At 43.3% G+C, this 24,305-nt stretch overlaps 1 protein-coding gene and 1 pseudogene across 3 annotated transcripts in view; one reads left to right on the forward strand and one right to left on the reverse strand.

Moving 5' to 3' along the window:
• The window catches only part of IFT81 (intraflagellar transport 81), a 52,903-nt gene that overhangs the window by 24,522 nt on the left and 4,076 nt on the right, over window positions 1–24,305 (reverse strand). For both annotated transcript variants that reach the window (XM_082203786.1, XM_082203787.1), the window contains exons 4-10: window positions 20,435–20,615; window positions 16,814–16,903; window positions 15,356–15,421; window positions 14,922–15,032; window positions 14,083–14,167; window positions 7,561–7,724; window positions 2,011–2,106 (exon numbers count right to left, since the gene is read on the reverse strand). In XM_082203786.1, coding sequence (XP_082059912.1) covers window positions 2,011–2,106; window positions 7,561–7,724; window positions 14,083–14,167; window positions 14,922–15,032; window positions 15,356–15,421; window positions 16,814–16,903; window positions 20,435–20,615 — 793 coding nt within the window. The remainder of the gene's footprint in view (window positions 1–2,010; window positions 2,107–7,560; window positions 7,725–14,082; window positions 14,168–14,921; window positions 15,033–15,355; window positions 15,422–16,813; window positions 16,904–20,434; window positions 20,616–24,305) is intronic.
• On the forward strand, window positions 18,498–19,275 carry LOC309521313 (myeloid-derived growth factor pseudogene; annotated as a pseudogene). The gene has a single exon. The product of its transcript is annotated as a myeloid-derived growth factor pseudogene (transcript).

Genomic DNA, 24,305 nt, shown 5'->3' on the forward strand with positions numbered 1-24,305 from the left:
GAAAGGAGAAGGAAAACAGACCCCCCCTTCCTGTAAAAGGACTTTGCTGCCTTGCTACTTAGAAATAATTCCTCCTCAACACGGGTGTGGGTAAGTGGCAACTGTGCCACTTAATTTTTGTAAAAAAACTTTTTTTTTGCCATCACAGAATTCTGAGAGGCATACCTAGGAGTCGCAGGCAGTTTCCCATCCAGGCACTAATCAGACCCAGACCAGACCTGCTTAGCTTTTGCAAGGTGGCTGCATTATGTGCCCTCAGCCATGTTCTGCGGCTTCTATGCTGCAGTTAAGAATCAGATTACTGTTGGCCAAGCATTCTACTTTGGCAGCCACATCTGATGATTTCCTTTAGTTCATTTTCAAAATTTAAAGATTTTAAACTGTAGCAATGAAGAGAAAGATCCTGCAGTTATTTCACCAGTGTCTTAATGTGGATTTTCATAGCGTAGCCCTTCAACAAGCTATAGAAATACACAGGACACAGATTAAAGCAGAACAGACCAATAAAACACCAATAAATTGAAAAAAAAGTCTGTATCCACGTTACAAGGCATATTTGATAAGACTTCTAAAATAGAAACAAATGTTGCTTAAGACATTGAAAACAGTCACATTTTTAAATCTGAATCATATAGTCTAGAAGTGTGGGTATTATAGCCAGAGGGATACACATTGTATTATTATTTTGAACTGTTGTAGTTTTAATTTAGAGATTCTCACACCATTTCTCCATCAGACAAATATAAGAACAAAGTTCCTGAAAATGGTAGGAGTGGCAATTTTAAGAGCACAACACATTAATATTTCACCATGCATTAGCATTCTGATGGACAACAGCTTCCAGAGGTCTTTTGCACCCGTTACCTAAGATCATTTATTTATCTAAAACATTTCCATCCAGTCTTTACACAATTGCACAAGGCAGCTTGCAGCATTTAACTGGAAATGTCAGGGATTGAACCTGGGACCTTCTGCATGCAAACCATGCACTCTCCTACTGATCTATGCCCCCACCCATCACCCACCACCCATTAGCAGGACTCTATGAGGTCATCATGCAGATGGGGGAAATACAGAATCTAATTTAAGTGGGGACAGATAATATAATGAAAGAGGAATGCTTTTATTTCATTCAGGCCTTCTTGGGATAAATATAATAATTTTTAAAACAGCACAATCCATTATTTCCTTTTATGCAGCATTTTGAGTGTTCCTTTCAACAGAATAATGCTTTCCAAAGCATTTCTATACTATCGCAAGAACCAAGAGGCTGCACTTCAAACATACAGCTTCGGATTATGTTACAGAGTTCTAAAAATTAAACACAAGCCTGCTGTTTTTTCTTATTTAAAACATGGATTATATAGCAATAGTGTAGGCAGTTTTTGAGAACAGCCTCCACTCACCGGATTAAAAAGCTTTCTATAGCCTATCTATGGTGATTCAGCCTCTACGGTATCCATGCCTTTCCCTTCTCCAAACTAGGCCCATGGTGACAAATTGTGTTAAAAACATATGGGGTGATCTTGTGAAGCCGACGACAGTGCCCTGTGGAGCTGAGTGGAGTCTGCCATATGTTATTGACCAAGGGAAGCGCTCTGAATTCCTGGAATGGCTCATCCAAGGGATGTCAGCACTTTATATTAGGAGCCAGCTGGTCTCTTGTACCAGCACATTATGTAGCATTCTTAACCTTGTAACACATCACTCACTTAAACAAGGTGCTGCAGGTCACATTCGCAACCAGAGAGCCTACCTTTTTAATGTACCCAACTCAACATTTTGACCACTGACTTTGGAGCTGCCTCACATTATATAGATGGGTTGATCATCAAATTTGTAAATCAAAATATAAGCAAAATTCAAAGTCTCACAGGCAATTGGCTGCTCATGATAAGGTAAGTGAACCCCCTGAGATCTTAAGATGAAGGGCTGCATATAAATGCAATAAATAATAAATACATGATTTTTCAAAATAACATTTCTCTTTAGAGAAGACTCTGTTCTCACCTGTTGTCGATACATTGAAAATTTACTATCGATTGGTTCATATTTCATCATCCGCTTCTCAATCAACTGATTGATTTGTATGTTGACCTCATTTATCTGAAATGTAGATTAAAACACGAAGAACGCTTGTCATCTGAGAAAAGGTTTTCATGGCCAATGCAAAATTATGTCATTTTTATTGCTCTGCAACAGAAGAGACTTCCAGAAATTGCTTCAAACGTCAATAAGGGATTCAAGCACAGTATCAGATCTAATTTTTTAAAAAGCAGCTCCAGGACTTTTCCAAAACCACACAGGGTGTCTGGAAACATGTCACTAGCAATTACTCCTTATTTATTTAAATATCACCGTTCCCTTCAGCCTGCCAGTCCAAAAGCTTAAATTCCTTATTAGCCAGCAAACTCTCTGAGCCAAAAAGCAAAGAGGCTGGTGGACCCATTCTGCAAAGTGTTTCTCTCTGTGAACTTCTCATTCAGTCACGATTAATAACTAGACTAAATGTCTAAAATTCCAGCCTCTTTCTTTCCCCAGAACAATTTCTTGCGATTTAACTGTGCTTTGAAAAGACACAGATGCTCCTCTTTCACAGCCCGTTTCTGTAATCTGCCCTGAACCCTGTGGGATGGCTGGATATAAATCAAGACACTTGTTAAAATAAAAGAAATCAGAGGAAGGACAGAGCTACTCCATTTCACTCTCACTCACTAGGCTTCTGCTTTAGGCAGCTAGTTTGGATGCAATTAGGAAAAACTCCCCAATACCTGTTTGTTCACTTTTGGCACACTGCTATATGACAAAGAGTCTTGTAGCTCCTTCAACTCAAACATATCTTTGGGCTTTAAGGTGCTACAAGGCTCCTTGCTGGTTTTGCTGCAAAACAAAGACCATGGCTATCCCTCTGAAAGCTGCCGTATTGCAGGAATGTCCCAAGATTTTGAGACCATATCATGACACAGACCTTGGAAACGAGTTCTCTCAGAGGCTCATGGCTTTGCACATGAAAGATTTCTAAATATCAACATCCTCATATAGGAGGTGCTTATTTTCCCCTTCCAATATCAGTGCAGAGCGAGTATAGAATTCTGTTGGCCTGGTTTGCACATCACGTTAAACCACAGTTATAACAGCTGAAATCGTGGGTGCTTCACTATTCCTGCACTCTTTCTGTTGCATTATCTGAAGCTGGGCTGTAGTTTGCATCCCCCAAGCAAAGAACAAACCTTGGCTTGTTTGGAGAAAAACACAAACCATGAGCCCCTGTTCAAACAACAAAATAAGCCAGACTGCAGATTGTTTCCTGGCAGTTGCAGAAGCAGGGAAGAAGCAAAGTATCTGCAGTTTCAGCAGGATGCACTAGTTTAGTTTAATTACAGCTTGATGTGACGTGCAAACTGGGCCATTATACCCACAAATGCATTCAACTATTTCACCCAAAGATGTGGGAAGATGGGGGAAACTTATTTGGAATTAACTCACAAAAGACTTTGAGTTAATATACAATTGCTAAGGACTTTGTATTCTTTTGGAGTTTCATGAATGAAGACATTGTGTGAAAGGGACATTTGCAGCTCCAGTTCATGAATATAAAATGGATGCCCTGGGATAATGTCCAGGAAGCCCAGAGGTATCCTGGGATAACCCCCAGAAGTCTATTCCTGGACATTCAGTTGGTGCATAGGCAGTTCTGTTGCAAAAGAGTCCTTGAAGTGCCATACACAACAATAGTATACATTAAATCAAGGCCTGACAGGGGATCTGTTACCATGAGTCACATGAGTGTTCCTACTGCTATGGCCTTCATGCCCTCCTCATGGGCTTCCCAGAGGCATCTTGCTGGCCACTGTGGGAAACAAAGATGCTGGACAAGATAAAGCCCTGAGGTGATTCAGCAGGGATCTTTTCTCTCTCTCTGATTTCAATTCATATCCTGCATTTCTACATATATTACATATAATACATATATAATAATTATATTTGTATAATTATATATGGGGGGTTATTGAGCTGTTTTATTTTGATTATATATTTTGTGGTTTTATATTTTGACTTTGTTCTGTGAATCGCCCTGAAACCTTCGGGTATGTTGGGGCTCTTATGTTTGCAAAATTATCAGCAGGACATAAATGTGGAATGACTGACTTCTGGTGCTGCCGCCATGGCGAACTGCGGGTCCCACAATAGTGGATGCTGGCCATGCAGCTAATTAAGGATAATCTGAAAGTAATTAGCTTTGCAACCCCCCCCCCCCGGTTAGGGGGGAGAACGTCCGCGGATTGTCCGATAACTGCCTCTCGCTCTGATGGAATGCGGGTGCAGGGACGTTGAGTGCATAGCACTGCACATATTGGAAACTCTCAAACACGGTCGCCATGAGCAGAGGTACTTCTGTTTTTTAAGATGGATCTGAATTTGGACTTAAGAAACAGGCATGTTCTGGATGAAGGAGACAAGGTAACCCACTAAATGAATCAGCCACTGAGTGCCAAGGTTTTGATCTGGGGAGGATTTCCTCATAACTGGATTGCTATGTAAGTGAAGGAGAGCCTTTGTTCTTTTTACGTTATATTTGTTGTTTTATGATTCAACAAGCCTTCAATGAAGAAGAATTAATTACTAATGGAATGAAATTATTAATGGATTACAACTATAAATGGAATACAAGAGGGATTCAGCAAGAACTTTATAATTTTCTTTACGAAGTACTTGTAAGAATAGACTGTGTAAAATACTGTAATGATTTGTGACATTACCTTCTAAAGAGGGCTCTAACTTTGATTTATAATGGTTTTGGTGAAACACCAACTTGTTAGACAATCAGAAAGGATCAAAGAAGACAATGCTGGAAGTCTGTCAGGAGTCACGGCTGGACACCGAAATACTTTCAGTTTTGAAAAAGCAAAATGGAGAAGCTGTGGTGTAATGATAATTGAGTCCTTGAAGGAGGAGTAATGTTGAAGAGGACTGATTGATTACAACATGAAGGAAAGGACAAATGTAAACAAATATTTCACACAGAAAGCTACAGGATATAAATTCCCTTTGCAAGTTAATGGATATGGATTTGTTAAATATGAACGAAAGTCATCACACCAGTGGCTGCTAAAATAAAGGATTAAGATCGGAACTGTTGTATTTGGACTAATTAAGAGAATTGGAGCAGGACCAAGGAATAACATCAACTTCTGATAAACTGAACACGCAAAGTCATCCAAAAATGTTTAATTCGGAACTGACTAAATGGCTCTTTTGATTGTATTATGATTTGGTATTGTATTAATGTGGCCTGCATTGGACTGTTATTAATGAAAAATTATTTTAAAAATGTGGAATGATTAAGCAACTAAGCACTCTGGTATATGGGATGCCCTAGATCAGGGTTTCCCAAACTTGGGGTAAGCCAAAGTCCAATGAATTTGAAATTGATAGAGGGAGATCAAAGCACAGCCAGTCTCACCTTGTGTGGGTGCAAAAACTGATCTACTCTTGAAGGTGTGCAACTGGAGGAAGGAACACAAACACACAGATCTCTGCCTGCCACACCCCTTGCGAGAGGTGGAGGGAGCAGACCAATATGTAAGCACACAAATGCAGGAACTTTATGAGTGGCTTGATGCTCACAAAATCTCTGATTGTGGTGCATATTCAATTTCAGCCTTTTAAAAATGAGGTTCCAAAAGGTGGACTCGCATATCTATTTTTAGATTTCAAAGTCTAATTTCTATTTTTAAAATATATTTGATAGTTTGAGGAACACTGAATGATGTGGATTCCAATCTAGTTAGAATAAGTTGTGACTTAAGGCGACAGTCCTCTCTCCACTTGCCAGGGAGTAAGCCCTCTTGAACTTAGTTGAACGTGCTTTAAGTCGCACTGAAAGTATTGAGTTTTTTGCAACCAACAAAAATAGCTTGAGTGGGAATTAATCCCAACTCAATTTTGATGTTTTGAGGCCGTCAGTTTAGCTCATAACTGAAGCCTTAACAGCAACATTATAGATGCTTTATAATTGTCTAGTGATTCTCTGAAAACCTCAAAAACTTTATCAGAATACTGAATTCACTACTTTTTAAAATCTTTGAGCAGTTATGCTCTTTCACACCACAAGTTCAGCACACCTGCAAAAGGAAGGGAAATCCCAGTGAACTTAATAAAAAAAGAGAAGGATTTGTTCACTCACAGGGCCAATTTGGGTTGTGTCTATGTGCAGGGTGCTTCCTAGCTCCCTTACTACATCTCTGATCAATGTCAGAGCATATCTGGAGCTTATTCGAGATCATCTATGTGAAAATCTGGTATTCTGTTTTACCTATTCTTAGATTTTCCCCAAACACAGAAGAAACGGTACAGCGGTACCTCGGGTTACAGACGCTTCAGGTTACAGACTCCGCTAACCCAGAGATAGTACCTCGGGTTAAGAACTTTGCTTCAGGATGAGAACAGAAATCGCACGGTGGCGGCAGGAGGAGGCTCGATTAGCTAAAGTGGTACCTCAGGTTAACAACAGTTTCAGGTTAAGAACAGACCTCCAGAACGAATTAAGTTCTTAACCCGAGGTATTGCAGTCAATTATCAAGCCTTAACAAGCTCTAGGTTTCAACATTTCAAATGCTGCAATAAGAAGGAAAATTGCTATGCTAAATTTTATGCCAAATTAGTCATAATGTTAGTATCTAAAACAAAAAAAAGGACCGTGTACGTTATTACTTCAATGCGAATGCCAATCAACTCAGCATTCAAATTATTGCAGAAATATATGGAGCCTATTTCTCCATTTTCCTGCAAGTTCTGAGAGGACATTACTCTAACACATAAGGCTGTGAAGAAATGACCTTTTGAAATGCAAAATGAGTAATATAATTTCCTAATAAGCTTTGAGTAATAATTTGTATGTGTATTTTAGTGAGCACCTTGGAGCTTCTTGAAAAAAGTTAAAACAATTTCCTTATGATTTAAAGCAGAGAACAAGTTATTGATGGATGTAGTGAGGGATAACAAAAATCTGACAACAGGCCAGCAGAAAGCACGCTGAGTCTGGTCACATACATTTTTACATTATGGTTCAATTGCATTCAGCCCACTCCCAAAACATAATCTGTTTGTCTCAGATGGGGCATGCAGTACTATAATGCCCTCTTATTAAAGATGCCATACAGGTTATTTACATGCTGCCCTCCCCCCAACTACTATGACACAATAACCTTCAAATGTTCATGGTGGAAACTCCTGCAGTGAACACGGTTCCTAGTGCTCTTGTCTCTTACAACCCAGCAGCCAGCAGAGTGCAAATAGGTGTCCCATGTTATATACCAGTCTTCCTCCCCCCCAAAAAGCTCAACAACTTTGATCAATCCAATGGGTAGATCACTGCCAGTGTTTTTAGAGTGGGAGTAGATCACAGACTCTTGGGAGTTGGACATCGCTGTTATAGACCAACCACCAGAAGAGTGGAGCGAGTAAGAGGCACAAAAAAATAGCTGCTTTTAAAATGAATTTGTCAGATGTTTTTGAGCTCTTAAACATAGGAACTGAACTTTCTCCCTGTCAACATACTTTGGTTTCAAGTTCGTTGAGATCAGACTGGCCCATTGCTGGCTCTGCAGCTACTTTCTGCAAGAAGTACAGCGACTGTTTCTTTATTTCCAGTTCTCTAGGAAATTTTTCAGAGACCAAATATGTATTGAACTTTGTCTCCTCTTCCAGTCTCTTCATTAAGCCTGGAAAACCAAAACAAACAATATCAACAAATACCTAAATGAAGTAATGAGAAGGTCAGTTTGGTCTCATGCTGTAATAGCTGTAATCTAAGCAAAACTATTTAACAGTCAAATACATTTATTTCTGTACCAACAAACAAGCAGGGGCATAGTGGGAGGAAGGGGTGCCATAGCCCCAGGCGCACAATTTTTAGGGGGCGCGAGCTAGGTGCCCCCATGCAAGGATGCCCATCCCATCCTGCCTGACACTGGGGTTCTCTGGGTCTCAGCCTGGCCTGGCTGCAGTGCCCCTGGCCCTCTGGCTAGCGTCAGGGGGGATTTGCCCAACAAGTGCTACATTGGCCGGCCGGGCTCCTCCTGCACGGGCAGGCAGGAGAACAACAACACAGCCCTGCTTTGCTCCAGTGGCCAGAGCTGAGCTGATGTGTGGGCTCCATGAGCCCTTTGCACCCTGTGTGCATGCACTTGGCAGCGTTGGCTGGCCTGGCGCAGCAGGTTCTATTGACCCTCTGTGCTCTGCCCCTGCCCGGCACACACACATGTCCCAGGCAACAGAAAAGGATGCAACACTGCTGCAAACAAGAAGTCTCCTGAGCTGCAATTTACACTGCCTATGGATGAAAACACAACCTAGTAGCATATAACTTAGTAAGCTAGACAAATCCTCTCTTCCAGGCAGGCCTGAATTCTTGCCACCTTGTGATTTGGTTATGAATTTCTTAATATTTGCAGGGGTGGTATGAAGGGTTATATTTTAGGTTTTAACAGTAGGTCACTCCTTCTCATTGTATAGTTGAGAAATGCTGTAATAAATTAATCAAGTACGTCACACCAACTCAAAATTCAGAAGAAAAAGACTATCATGAGAATGTCCAAGATTTTATGGTGTATACATCAGTCACATAGGTCCTCTCTATGTGTAAACCACTATGCAAAGTCTAAGCTGAATGTGTGAAATGCAGACGGGGTGGAGCAGGCATGTCACAGGGAAAAGGTTGGAGCAATCCTACCAGGAATCTATTCAGAACAGGGCTACAATGTTCAGGTTCACTGGCAATACTGAGTATAGGCATGGTCCTCAAGGCACACTGCTCTTGTGAACCCCTCAATACCCTGGGGCTGGGAGTGACAGGTGAGGAAGGCGAGCAGGAGGAGGGTGCTGTCCTAAGAGGGCTCCCATTCCTTTGCCTTCAGAGCTGGGGAAACAGAGGCAGTCCTGTTGGCTCCCTGTCTTTGTCCCATCCACATAGTGGGACGGTTCCCTTTGCAGCATGAAAGGACTAGCAAGGGAGGGAAGCTGAGCAGCAGCAGCAGCAGCAGCCGTCGCCAGAGAGACTGACCTCTGTCCCATCACCAGGAACTTCATTGTTGGAAATAGACCCATGCCCCTCACAAAAGCACTTGCTTCCAAGTGCCCCCACTCTCATAGGGAGAATCTTGAGAGTGCACCACCTCTCAGCTTTAAAAGCTGGTGGAGGGCCACGGCTGCTTGTCCATTCTTGGACTCCTGCTGCTGTTCTCGAACTCCCTAACCACGTATTTACCTGTAACCTGACCTGTATCATTGTAAGCCCTTGAATAAAGCTTTCTTACTTGCACATAACAGCCTCTGTCATAGCATTTGAGATGGGAGCCCTGACAACTGACAACTCAAGTTCCTCTAACATCACCCAGGCTTGTGTGAATGGAAGATCTTGAGAATCAGGCTACAAATTGGGCTGTCACATACAGACTCTCATGCGAAAGTTCATTAAACTGAAATTGGTGTCATTCCTGGGAATACTATACTCAGATAGCTCAATGTACAATCTCCCTCGTTCATGCTCTAATCTTAAGCTTATTGGATGCCTAAGTTCTGGAATATCCAATTGGTATTCTTTTCTATGTTAGGAATATTCTAAATGTGCAAAGATGATTCTCAATTTGAGCACAGACTGTTCTCTGCTTCTAAAAACAGACATGATATTGTTTTGATGATGCTGGTCGGACCACATGGGAGTTTTGGTAAACTGAAGGGCAGCACAGAAATATTTTAAACTAGCAGCTGTGTACACAGGATTGTTCAGGAATGTTAAGAACCCCCAACATCAGTCCATTTTTGAAGGTTCAGGCTGCCATCTTGAATTCAAAATGGCATCCAATTGTATCCAAACATAGAAAAGAAAACCCTGCTCCTTGATCTCAGGAACAAGCAGGCGAAATTTGGTTACAATATCTTAAGAGGTGTCCAAATGCATAGAGAACAAACAACTTTCCAAAATATATTTTGAGCAATAAATATAAAAGGAGCTTGCCTTAAAGCAGTGGTCTTTTGCAAATTTCCTGTTTTAAAGCTGGTTAAAGGTGTGCTTTCACAGGCAGGGGGAAAGTGTTAACTTGCCAAGTGAAAACACACACACACACACACACACACACACACACACACACGACATTCTCTTTTGTGGCATTAAGTTTATGGAATATGCTTCCAAGTGATGTTTGCTTAGCTCAATCTTTTCCAGCAAGCAAAGGACATCAATTTTATTAGCATTCCTTTCGATAGCTGTTGGTGGATTAATTGTAACTCCTGGTCATTGTTTTAAATATTGTTCCCTTTTATGCTGAATTGGTTCATAGCTGCTGTGTTTTAGCCTTTCAGTATTTTAATGACGATATGATTTCAAATAGAAAAGTGAATATAAATGTAATGAAGGTGGGGAGATGAATGAATTAAAAAAAAGGCATTTGTAACTTTCATATAAGGAAAACATGATATGGTTACAACAGATCTCTCCAACAGATATTAGAGTGCAGAATATATACAACATACTAATAGAAACATCTCTTTTTTAAAAAGGCTTCTAAACGCTGATATGTCTGCTCTGATGCAGCCTTTTTCAACCTGGTACCCTCTGGATATTTTGGGTTACAACTGGGGCTCAAGGGAGTTGTCCAAAACATCCAGAGGGTACCAGGTTGAAGAAGGTTATTCTAAAGCTTCCACTGATGCCAGAAACCAGAGACACAAGGTAAAACGTGAAAACTAACTGGTTAAGTGCACACAAAGAACAACAGATGCCCAGCCCACTTTGGATGTTTCACATAGAGTAAAATGTTCTCAAACTCTGTGGAATTAGTCACATAGGGAAAGGAATTACCTAGTTCTTTTTCTCTCTCTCTCATTTTGGCAGCTTAATTGAACTTTTTCTGAAAACATTGCCTTTCACAAACTCTCAAGCCAAAGGGAAAATAATAGAGAGCACTTTAGGTCTTTCCATTATCCACTTCAGAAGCTTTTTATTTTTCTAAAAAAACATTTTCTTTTAGACTCTTTATGCACGAAAGCTGTATAGTGTGCTTGGCTCAGGGCCTTAAGCCTATTTGAGTTCCATTTTTGCCAGTGACATATGTGAAAAGCTGTTAATAGTGATTCATCATGTTTTCCGTTCAAATTTTTGTATGGTTATAAGAGAGGTTCTGGAAGAGTGAATTAGTGGCTTGTTCAGACATGGGGAAATAGAAAACTTACCTGACTAGACCTGACTAATCAACTTGCCCCAGCTAGAAATTTCAGTGGCTTTCCCAATACATGGGCTAAATGCATATCTTCAAACAAAATTGCAAGCAGCAGAGCTCAAGACACACTTGTCTTCTGAGATCCAGAGTCTAGCAGTGTGCGCAAACCCTACTGCCAACAACAGCACGTCACTAAGTTAGCGGTAAAGGAGTAACAACATAGCTCGGGGGGGGGGGGAATCCAAAATGTATGAAATGCACTGAAAGGTCTTTAATTTCAAATGGAACTTAGGCAGAACTGCACGCCAGGAGGCAAAGGTGGGATTCCAAGTCTCACTAGAGGTAGAGTCAAGGCTGACAGTTGGTGGGAGATTCCTTCCCCTTTCAGCTGGCCACCACCACCTGATCTATCAGTCAGTGCCAACTATACCTCCAGGAGGAGTTGACCCTTTCCTGCATGCTACACTTCTTCAAGTGACCAAGAAGTAAGTTGTCTTTGCTGCCATCAACACTATATGGTAGGGTCAATTCTGTGTTCTCACTTGTGTTCAGTTGTTACTACCCTGAGACTTACACCAAGTTTTACTCCAGCTGTCCTCCTGTCTGTTTCATTGCCCAGAGCTCCCCCAGAAAAACAAGATTGCCATTTGGACTCCACAATGTCTGGCAGCAATCATTTAAGAGCAGTCATGTGTGTGGCTCGTTCTGTCTCACCACTCCACTGTGAGATCAGGGCCTCGACAGCCAGGCCAGTCACACTAACCAGAAACCACCTCACAGCATTCAGAAGTCAATGAGAGTTTAAAATGCTTAACTTTAGGTGGATCATAACCAACTGGTATTCAACTTAATGACAGTACATTTTTATCATCAATTACTTGCAGGAAAGACCCATTTATCTCAGCACAACTTACAGTTGAGAAACTATGCAGAGGGTGGCAGGCCTCATATAAACCGAGGAGGAACAGATGGCACTCAGTACTTAACTTTTAAAATCGTACAATACGTCATCTTTCAGCTGATGTACTTGAAGTTGTTGGGTTTTGTTTTTTGTTTTTTTAAAGCTACTAATAACTCTTAATGGCAAAATGTTCTGGCAGGGCTTTAGGCTTCTCTTATTAATTGCACACTGATGTCATCAGGAGGAGTGCCTGAAAACCAGGACTTAAAGCTTTTCCTTAAAATAAACCTCTCTCTCGCTTACTATGAAACAGCAAAAATGTGATCAAAGTGGTACTGGCTAGGAATTTACATGGCATTTCAATGTGAGTGCTCAGTCAAGAGCAAACATTAGAGTGTCCTCCTCTTGCTCCTACATAAAAAAATACCACAATCCGATAGGGAAGGGGGAAAGTGAGCAGAATTAGTTGAGGATGAAAATACTAAATATTCAACTCTCAGACAGACATTGATAAGGATAAGCAGGCAGTCTGATATAGCTGTGGTCAAAGAGGGCTTATTGATTGAAACTGAAGTCCTACCTGCAGGACCAACTAGCCTTAAACATAAATTGTATCCTGCACAATACACTCTGGCACCCACTCATTCAAAAAACCAGATGTATTCTCTTGCACTGGCCTCCCTACAGCTCAAGGGCCTTGCTGGCCAGGAGAAATAGTGGGAAGTTCTGGTTCCATTACATCTTCTTCAGTGCTTCACAGTGGCTCTGCAAGTCACCACTGCATTGTATTATTACAGAATAGGGTCCTTCTGGGCATAGCTGTCAACTTTCGGATTTGAAAATAAGGGATCAGCAGCCTCGAAAATAAGGGATCAGCAGCCTCACCTGTCCTGGGCACAGTCTACGGGATATCTAACAATCCCGGATAGCAGCGGAAAACGGTGCTGAAATAAGGGAATTTCCCGCAAAAAAAGGGAAGGTTGACAGCTATGCTTCTGGGAGTTAAGAGAAGTATATATAGAAATCCAAAGTCTCACCATCCCTTATAATGCCAGAGATTACATCTGGTATTTTCAAGCTGCTTATTACAATTCAGTTATTTATTTTACTAGAAGCATTCCACTGCCCCTCCATCGAAAATGTTCCCAGAGCAACTTACATAAGAGCAATTAAAACAATAATAGATACAAGAAAGATACAGCCCACAAGTTAACATTTTAAAACACATGACATAAAAGGGAAAATGTATGGGGACAGAGGAGGAAAAACAAGCGATCTCATGCACCAATCATAAAATTATGAAGTCCTTATTAATGACTGACTTAAACAGAAACAGTTTGGGTAGGGGAGGCAGTTGACTCTGAGCAGAGCCAATGGAGAGGCCCCTGTTGTCCCACCCCTCCCTCTACAGCAGAGCCATCAAAGTACATGGAACTATTATGGTTTTGCCACTCTGGAAAGACAGAGACCAGGGTAAAAGCAGAAAAATATGAACAGGTTTAGTTACCCAGCATATAACAACAACAACAACAACAACAATAATAATAAGTTATTATTTGTACCCCGCCAATCTGGTTGGGCCTCCCCAGCCACTCTGGGCGGCTTCCAACAAAGATTAAAAATACATTAAAATGTCACACATTAAAAACTTCCCTGAACAGGGCAACAGATATAGTTGCCCACATTTTGGCTTCATTTATAAAGTGAGGATCAAAAGGTTAGTATAAAATTATTAACAGCAGCAATGAAAAGCTCATCAGTCATGAATATAGTCATGTTCAGATCTTATCTGCAATATTCAGATCTTCAAAAATCTGTACACTTACATCAAGCCAAACCTTTAATATGAAAATGTAAACTCAGGAGGGTATAAATTTTATCTTTCTTGACTTTTAAAAAGTCTATCCTAGGTTTTTGGCAGTAGACAAGGAGGGGAAAAAACATTTTAGAACTCCTACTTACTTTCTGGCTTTGAATCTACTGCTGCATGACGCATATCCTTTAGCTGGAGTTGGACTCTTTGCAGCCTCTGCTCTGCATGAAAAAGCTTAGAAAACATGCACAGATCTATTAATAAACTTAATCTTTGGAAACGTACACAAAAATACACAATAACAATTTGCAAAAAGGGAGGAAACATCTATGCAAACCCTACTGAATAGGCTGGGAATGCACACAATATACCCCTTCCCTCAGCCTTTAAAAGGAAGTAATAAGAAAGCATTAAGATGGCAGATCTGGCAAGACAGTGCTGCAACCAGCTGTACCATTGAGCAGGAATTGCTTGGTGGGCCTGGTAAACCTTTGGCCCACATTGGCCAAGAATGCAGCTAGAAATGTCTATTGGAAAGGTCAACAGATGACTACACCACCATCAGATGAATGTATCATGTCCCAAGTATCACTGCACCAAAGAGTTAAATTTTGAAGACCATTTTAGAAACTTGTCCATCTAGCCCAGCATCCTGTTTTCAAACTATGCCCAGCTAGATACCTCTGGAAGTTCACAAGCAGCAACATCAAAGCAATAATCTTCCCTGATTTTTGTCCCCAGCATTTGGTATCCAGAAGCATACATGGATTTACAGTCATGACACCCCCAATTTCTCCATAATCTAAATAGAAATTCATACCAAGACTAGATTTTAAACTTCTGTAAACGAGGAGTGTCATCATCCAATGACAATATTGGTATTTTTTTAAAAAAGCCAAATGCAATTTTATTTACAAAAATTAGTTAGGTTTTATTTTATTGGGGGGAAAACACCCTTAATTTAAGTGGCATGCTTTTGCACAGATACCTGATTTTTCTGTTCTTGCTTCTGCTGGGAGAGAGATTCCTCTCTCTCCTTCTCCACTCGAAGCTGCCTTGCCATTTCAAGCATCCGCTGATGATTCTGCACTGTCTCCACCTACGGTAAACGGATAAGCAAAGCAAGTTAACTGCTACATAGCTGAGAAATCAATTAGGGTGATCAGGTGTCTCACAGATTCACACCACACTTCCTCCCCATACACAACACTTCTTGGAGCTCACACTGAAGTGTTGGACTCAAGGCCTTTAAAAATTTTGGACTGCTGCCTGAGGGGAAGATTCTCTTTCCTCCCTTAGCCATTTGATTCCTTCCCAAGGCGTGCAAGATGTTAGTCTTAATCCTTGTTTGCATTCCCCAGTCCAACTTGCAAGCCAAGGATGATGACATCCAAATGCCACAGCTCTGCTTCTCTCACTTACCCGCTTCTTAAGACGCTCTACTCTCTTCATCAGCTGATCCTTCTCCTCTTCCATAGCAGTGATATCCTAGAAAGCGTCAACACAGAAAAAATATGACACACACACCAGAATCAGTTATTTTTCTACACACCTGGAACTAAGAGAAGACTCTGTCATAATATTCATGTAACTGAATACTTATGCTCAGGATTTTAATTACATTACCTCTTAGTTTTGTACAGGTTAATCAAAGTCAAATCAACATATTGAAAGAGGTACTCTTCAGATCCTATAGAATTTGTTAGTGCTTCAAAGAAGAAAAAAGATCAAATTGCCTCAAGTCATTCAACACATAGAATCTCAATACCCTTAAAAAAAAATTGCTTTGAACATAAGGTGGCTAGGTCTCTTTGGATGTTTTTTTGGTTAGCTACATTTTATTTATTAATCAATGTATATAAAGATACCCCTGCCCGTACGGGCCAGTCTTGACAGACTCTAGGGTTGTGCGCCCATCTCACTTAAGAGGCCAGGGGCCAGTGCTGTCCGGAGACGCTTCCGGGTCACGTGGCCAGCGTGACAAAGCTGCATCTGGCGAGCCATCGCAGCACACGGAAACGCCGTTTACCTTCCCGCCAGTAAGCGGTCCCTATTTATCTACTTGCACCCGGGGGTGCTTTCAAACTGCTAGGCTGGCAGGCGCTGGGACCGAGCAACGGGAGCGCACCCCGCCGCAGGGATTCGAACCGCCGACCTTTCGATCGGCAAGCCCTAGGCGCTGAGGGTTTTACCCACAGCACCACCCGCGTCCCTCATCAATGTATATATTGCCTTTCAAATGATGTTTTTCAAGAGCATTTACAGGGGGTTAGATGAGGCTAGCTTAGCAGTTTCGGTGAAAAGTAGCTGAACCTCTTGAATGAGCTACCTGTGACAGGGAAGACTTAAGAAATGCTCTTAGTAGTAAGCACTAATGGGAGAAAGACAAGTGACAACTGCTGTATCAGTTATATTTTACTGAGTCTCACTCTTATTACCTGCTTTGAGAGAAAGCCACAAAATAGTCAAGAAGAAGAAAAAATCAGCCACCCTCTTCTGCAGGCAGCAACATTTGTAGACATGCTTGTAAGGCTAAATTATGCATTTATTTTATTTAGAAAATGTATAAAAGGCCATTTAATCAAAATAATTGCCAATTATACCCAGATAAAATAAACAAAATTCAAAAACAAAGGCTAAGTTATGTGTATGGATAGGCTTTTGTAACAAAACAAAACAAAGTTTTCATCAGGTGTTCAAATAATATAGTGAGTGTGTCTGCCTAATGGTAACAAACAGGGAATTCCAAAGCACAGGGTGCCATGCTAAAAGATCAATACAATCCATTTAATCAAAATAGTGGCTGGTACAATAGTTGATCTAAAAATCAAAAGCACAGCTAAAAATATACAGTATCTGCAATGTCTCTCTCTTTTTTACCCTTCGTATTTCTGCAGTTGAGAAACCAGATGTCTTCAGGTGTTCACATTCTTTATGAAGGTTTTTGAATGCTTCCATCAGCTCTTCATACTGCAAAAAGAGTAAACTTCTAAAACAAATGATATGACTCAGGGTTTGCCAAGCTGTTTGGACCAGTGGACACATATACAGTTCTGAGAGAATACTAGGGAAAACATGGTATAACACAAAATTAGAGGGACAACTGCTCTGAACAACAGAAGTCCGCTATGTCCTGATTGTGGAAATCACACAATACTGATTATACAAACATACTCTCTGATAATGTTGCTGTCTAATAACAACAGGGAGCATTCCTCAGTACCAGGAAAAATACACAAGGTGACCACATCACACGCTCATTCACAGATATCTCCTAGAACAGTGTTTCCCAACCTTTTTTGGGCAAAGGCACACTTGTTTGATGAAAAAAATCTCGCGGCACACCACCATTACAGCCCCGTGACGTCAGCGCGCAGCGTCACGCCGGGAGGGACGCACGAAAGTGAAAGTTTTCGATTTTTTTCCCTCCCCCTTGCCGGGGAACCTCCAAGCTTTGGGGGTGGGGGGGGGAGGAGGCAGCAAAGCGAGGGACTGAGGGACTGAGGGACCCTAACCCTAACCCTAACCGATCACCCGGGAAAGCATGCGAACGAGGAGCCCCCGTGTCCTGCTCCCGGCAGCGGACGGCACAAAGTGAGGAGGCCTGGACAAGGCAGCACGCTCCCCGCTCTCGCTGCATCGGGGCTTTTCTCCTCCAGGCCGCTTTCGAAGTCCCCTTCTCCGCTCCCAAGAGCCGGAGCCGCTGCTTCCAGGCCCTGTCCGAGCCCCGACTTGTGGCCTCACTTCGAGGAGCGCCTGTTGCTGGGGACGGGGCTGCATCCCCCTCAGCCGCCGCCTCGCTTCCTTCCAGGAGACCCGACGGCTCCCCCTCTCCCGCTCGCCCTCCTGCGCCCGCAGCAGACCGAGACCTCCCCGCCCCCGCCCGGCCCTACCTGGGCGCCTCCAAGCCCGGCCGGCTCCGCGTCGCGCTCCACGCTGGGCAGCTGCAGCGGGGGGGGGGGGGCGGCCCGGCTGAGCGCGCCCCGGAGCCGCCGCGCCGTCGCTCGCGAGTCCTTCCGAGAGCCCTCGGGACTGACTCCGGAGTCGCGAGGCGGCGCGTCGCCCAGGGAAGGGGCGGCTTCCCACAAGTCCTCCGGGAAGCAAACGCCCTTGCCCGCCTCCCTCCAGGCAACATCTCGCGGCACACCAGGCAACATCTCACGGCACACTTGTGTGCCGCGGAACACCGGTTGGGAAACACTGTCCTAGAAGGTAACTGCACATTTTGCCCCATAAAATTCTTTCTAGGAAGACTAGGATTGATGTTAACAGTGCAGTGTCAAGAGTTCATTTAATCATAACAGGAGTTGCTAACCCAGGGCCTGCTAAGGTTTTCATTGGTGCCCCTGGGCAGATTCCCTAGACTGAGCTTTTATTGAAAAAATGAAATAAGGTACATTCACATGATCAAAACTGTGAGCAAAGGGTCCTTCCTCTAACTTCAGGTGAGCAGACCAGTGGGCAGGTCATAACCATCAGAATTAATGTAACTTAATTCTGGGCCCAGAAACTGTGTGTAAGCCATGTTTGTTCTGTATGTAAGAAACTCTAGCAGAAGCGGGGTTTTTTCCCCCTCCAAAGATGGCGGCGCCCAGGTCGGTCAGAGCTCGGCGGCTTTCGAACGGTCTGGCGACGGCCGCCGCCTTCTTCCTCCTCCTTCCTCTTCTTCCCGCGGCAGAGGCCGGGGCCGAGGGGGACCAAAGCACGGCCGAGTTCGACGTGAGGCGCGGCGGAGCCGCCCACTCGTTCTCGAAGAGCCTGGGAGACTACACCTGCACCTTCACCTATGCTGCTCAAGGTGGGACCAACGAAAAATGGCAGATGAGCATTGGGATCAGTGAAGATAACCTGCTGTTTTCCTGTTCCATCTGGAGGCCTCAAGGGAAGTCTTACCTCTTCTTCACCCAGTTTAAAGGCGAGGTCAAAGGAGCGAAAATCGAGTATGGCATGGCCTACTCCACGGCTGCGGCTGGAGGGCAGAGTGACGTTCCCTTAAAGGAGGAGGAATTCCAGGTGACCGAAACGGCAGTGTCTCACAAGGAAGGCAAATTCCGCTCAGAACTCTCCAAGCTGCTGATCGTCGCCAAAACTGCCCACGACGAGCTGTGAATCGCCGAGTTCCCTTGCCTGTTAGAAGGTGCTGTGCTTTGCCGGGGACATTGCAAGCAGATCTTCTGGCTGACTCTTGCAGGGGTGGGGACCTCCTGTGCTACGCTGGAGTAGGAATTGGGGGAGGCATTTGCAAAACTGCACAGTGCTTCGGCGCCACAAACCCTGAAAGCTCCTCTTGAGATGTTTCTGGTGTTCTGCTTTGGAATACGAATTGTCACCGGCGGTGCGGGGAATAAATGTGGGGCGCCGTTTATCATCCTAGCAACCTTCGTTTCCAGCGGCAGCTGTCACAGAGAGACTGCGTCCGAAAACCATCACAGAAGTTTCGATTCCTCTGATCATTTTTCATCCAGAAAGGACCAAATAAATACACCGGCGCATTCCCTCCCCACCTTGTCTTCCCCCTCCATAAGCCAGATTAATAACCACAACAGAATCTCACCTTCTCTCTTCCTTGGTGAAAAAGGGCAATAGTTCGAATAAATCAGAATATATATATCTCAAAAAAAAAAAAAAGAAACTCTAGCAGAAAATGAAGACACACACACACACAATATTTGTAATGATATGTAGCTTAAATAATTTATCTCAGCTCATAACATAAAATATTACACAAATAAATAACCAAATATTATCAGCAAAATCTCTTCATTTTTAGCAGCGTTTTAAAAAATCTCACGTATTGTTTTAAGTGTGGTGTATTATTATAGTTTCTATTTTGGAAAAGCCAGGGGATTATTGGAAACATTTTACATAATGGAAACTGTGGAGCTGTATCTTTATACAAATTAGGAGTGGCACACACTGAATAAATATACAAGCTGCATTCCCTGCTCTAAAGGCAGTGTTTGCTTAGTTTTAATTATACAATTGGCTATTATCAATGGGGGGAAATGTTTGCTTTAATTTCCATGCAAGGCAAGAGCAATTTTTCCTGCTTTACCTGGTATGCACACAGACTTGAGGAAACACCAAAGCCATGCACTATTTCTGCTGCCATTTCCCAAACTTTCTACCCAGAAACACACTATACAGGTGAAGCTTCAGTGATCTGGGGACAACCAAAGCTCCCTGACCCCTCTTGAGAGCAGCAAATGCATCAGGTAGCATTTGGGGATGGAAGGCAGCATCCCATGAGAGAGGTTTACTAGTTGCTCTCTCATCCAAGCAGATGCCTCTGAGCACTTGATAATTAAACAATTCCAGATTATATACAGGTTATCCTGGCTTTCTGTATTTGACCAGCCTTAAAGGCTTTCATTAATATGCTTTTTGCATGATTCTCCCAGTGCATATAAGGTTTATACCCATTGAAGGAAACCTGCCACGGTTTTAACCAACATTATTACAGAAATACAATCTGGATAAGAAATGTGTTGCAAATGCTACCTGTCTATTGGTATCTGACACAACATCATCTTGAAGGAACTCTGCTGGCACGTCTACTTTGATTAGGAACCGTGCAAGATAGGCTCTTTTCTTCAGCTCATTTGTCCGTTGAAGCAGCCAGTGCAAGACAGGATGAATGACAGGCTTACTTCCAGTGACTAAACCCTGGCGGAACGTACTCCTGAATAATAACAATAACAGTGACATCAAGCTCTACTGAGAGAAAAGAAGTCTGAAGCAAACATAAGCAGCAGCCCCCCACCCCACCCTTGAGTGCTTAGTATAAGATGAAGAATTAATACTAAACATTTACTTGGCTCTTTTTATAATGTTCAAAGCATTTTACAACCTGCAAATATAGGCAAATAAAAAACAGCAACAGCACTGGAAACAAAAGAATCCTGCCCCCCCCCAAAAGATAAACCACATTAAAAAGTAGCAGCATCAATGTGATAATATTCCACAGCTGCAACCGAAAGGCAACAATTGACCAAGTCTTGTCACCATAACCCAAAAGACCCTGAGTCATATGCTCACCTATCTCAGTGTTTCCCAACCGGTGTTCCGCGGCACACTAGTGTGCCGTGAGACACCGGCTGGTGTGCCGTGGGAGGGAGGCGGGCGAGTCGGGCGGCGAGAGGCGGCGGCGGCGGCGAGGATCCGCGTCGAGCCGGGGGCGGCTCCGCGGTGGTGGTGCCGAGCGGCGGGGCAGCGCGCGCAAAAGGGAGGAGCGCGAGACAGCGGAGGAGGAGGAGGCCGGCATGTCCGGGCAGCAGCAGCAACAGCAGCAGCAGCAACTCCCGGCGACGGCTCCTCCTCCGCCCGCTATCGCCGCCACCACCACAACAGCCGCCGCCGCCCCTCAGTCCCTCTGCTGCCTCCTCCCACCCCGGCAAGGGGAAGGGAAAAAACTTTCACTTTTCTGCGTCCCTCCCGGCGTGACGCTGCGCGCTGACGTCACGGGGCGGGGCTTTAATGGTGGTGTGCCGCGAGATTTTTTTCCGGTGAACAGGTGTGCCGTTGCCCAAAAACGTTTGGGAAACACTGACCTATCTTGCCTAAGTGATTGGGGAGGGGGATATAAAACAGTTCCTCATTTGTTTACCTAAGAAAGCAGGTGGGTACTTCAGGTATTCTGCCCCCAATCATTTAAGACTTCAGAAGGTCAAAACAAGCATTTGGACGACAGTGCTTGCCTCTGTGGGCCTTTTACATGGCTGATGTCACTTCTCCCCAGCCCCTCATCTCGACTGGAGCTTTTGAACCCAGCTGTGAATGGACGTGGGTACCACGTCACTTCCAGACCAGCTGTGTTTACTTTTGCCAGGCATGCAACAGAGTCACCAGAGCGCTGTGGCTCCTGACATTCAATTTAAAGATTGTGTTTGTGAGAGATAAGCTGAAAGACAGTGGTTTCCCTACAGCCATTGAGTACCCTGCATAGTCAAGGGACAGTGTAGATCACAGATCTTTCTCTTAACTGAATCATTCCCAAGCTGTGAGGGAAACAAAAAAAGGCCTAAGTCCCAAGTACACCAGAAGGCAGAATGTGATCATCTGCTAGATCTCAGAGCAATTTGCAACAGATTGGGAGTCAGAAACTCATGCCAATAATTTAACAAAGCAGCGCAAAATGACTCACCCTACTGCCCTAAATTATATTGCTTGAATTAAGAAAGCTTGTGGTAGCCAGAAGTGTGCTTTTGTGTGAAAGGAGCATGAACTCAGTTCTGGTACTGAAAACATGTTCCTAAGCTCAGAATGTGCTCAGAAGAATCCAGTACTTCAGTACTAACTGTGAATCTTTCCCACCTGACTCTAGTAGTTGCTAGATCTTAGGCTTCCAGTAAAAGACAAAATAGATCCAACAAGCCTGAACTCTAGTCATCCTTGAAATACATGCCCATGGTTGTGGCTGCCTACTGTGTCTCTGCATGAGTCACTGCTCTGGATAATTCAATCACTGTGAGAGCAAAGATGCAATAGAATTTTCTGCCTTTAAAGCAGGCTGATGCCTCTCTGCACAAGTTGCTGCTCTGGGCTGGCCTCCTTCCATTAAAGAGTCATGCTAAAGCAGTGACTCAGCAGACACACAGAAGTGTGGCCTTTCTCTATGAGAGCACATAGGAAGCTATCTTACATTAGGCCCTGTTATTCATCCACCTTGCCCAGTACTGTCTATTCTAACAGGCAGTGGCTTTCTCAGGAGAAGATTGAAACTGAAATTGAAATACTTTATTGTCACTTGCACAACTTGTATACAGTGAGATTAAACGAGCACCCCCCACTCAGCTCCCTTAGTCTTAATTCCCCTCGTTTACTGACGCACACCCACCAAACCCGAAAGTCAGTTGCCCTGTTGTTATCTTTTCATTCAGCAGCCTAACAGCCCATGAACAGAAGCTGTTCTTTACCCTGTTGGTGTGACTAATCATGCTGCTATACCTTCTGCCTGAGGGCAGGAGATCAAGAAAGTGCCAGCCAGGCTGTGAATCATCCCTGAGAATTTTCCTCATGCTACCTGATGATACCAGGAGCTGAACCTAAGGCCTTCTGCATGCAACTAACGTGCTCCAGCACTGTTAACAGGTATAAGTGTTTAGGGAATCCCTGTTTTTAATTCAGAAAAGGAGTGTGCCTCATTAATCAGAAATTTGAAAAATTATGTCTGACTGCAATCCTAAATCACATTTGTTTGTTTCTTCAAATCAATTTATATACAGTCGTACCTTGGTTCGCCTTGCGACTCAAATGTTTTGGCTTCCGAATGCCTCAAACCCAGAAGTGAGTGTTCCAGTTTGCGAAAGTTCTTTGGAACCCGAACGTCCAACGTGGTTTCCACAGCTTCCGATTGAGTGCAGGAAGTTCCTGCAGCCAATCGGAAGCCGCACCTTGGTTTACAAATGTTTTCGGAAGTCAAACGGACTTCCGGAATGGATTCCGTTCCAGAAACTAGGTACGCCTGTACTACTATTTATTTGGAATCACAAAGTAGTTCACATTTAAAATATACAACAAACCAAAAGTATATAACATGAAACGCAAATTATATAACAGCAAAATAAAACCATAAAATCACTGAAAACCTTACAACAGCAGGAAGTTAAAATTTCCGTAGACTGTACTTATGAGATCAAATCCAGCTAAACAATCCTCAAGCAAAAAAAAAAAATCTCATTCAAGAATTGGAGAAACTGAAGCAATTATGAAGACTTAGGAACCTCCAGAGAAAGGGTGAGAGGACACCTTTACAAGGTCACTGTTCCTTGGGCTGGGATGTGGGTGGCACTGTGGGTGGCACCGCCAAGCCTCTTTGGCTTGCCAATCTTAAGGTTGGCAGTTTGAATCTGTACAACGGGGTGAGCTCCCTTTGCTCTGTCCCAGCTCCTGGCAACCTAGCATACCAGTGTGAGTAGACGCATAGGTACCACTGTGGCAGGAAGGTAAATAGCGTTTCCATGCGTTCTGGCACTTGTCATGGTGTTCTGTGCACCAGAAGTGGTTTAGTCATACTGGCCACAGGACCTACAAAGCAAACTTTGAGAAGATGAACACTGTACCACATAGTCAAATTCGACTGGACTGTCCAGGGGTCCTTTACCCTGTTCCTTGGGCATTGTCCATCAACATAAGAGGTCCTCTGTCAAGTATACGGGCCCTGAGCCATTAGCGTTTTATAAGTCAATGACAAGACCTTAAACTGGGCCCAGGAGTTAATAACTCAGCCAGGGCAGAACAAAACTCTGAATTGGCATATCACTCTGCAACCAAGTAGCAGCATTCTGCAGTAACTGTAAGTTCCAAACTATCTTCAATGCAAGCTCTTGGAAGCATGCACCACTGACCATCGCAAGACTTAATTCAGAGTAAA

This window comes from Podarcis vaucheri, assembly GCF_965113315.1.
Source record: "Podarcis vaucheri genome assembly, chromosome: 16".
In the NCBI taxonomy this organism is placed as follows: Eukaryota; Metazoa; Chordata; class Lepidosauria; order Squamata; family Lacertidae; genus Podarcis; species Podarcis vaucheri.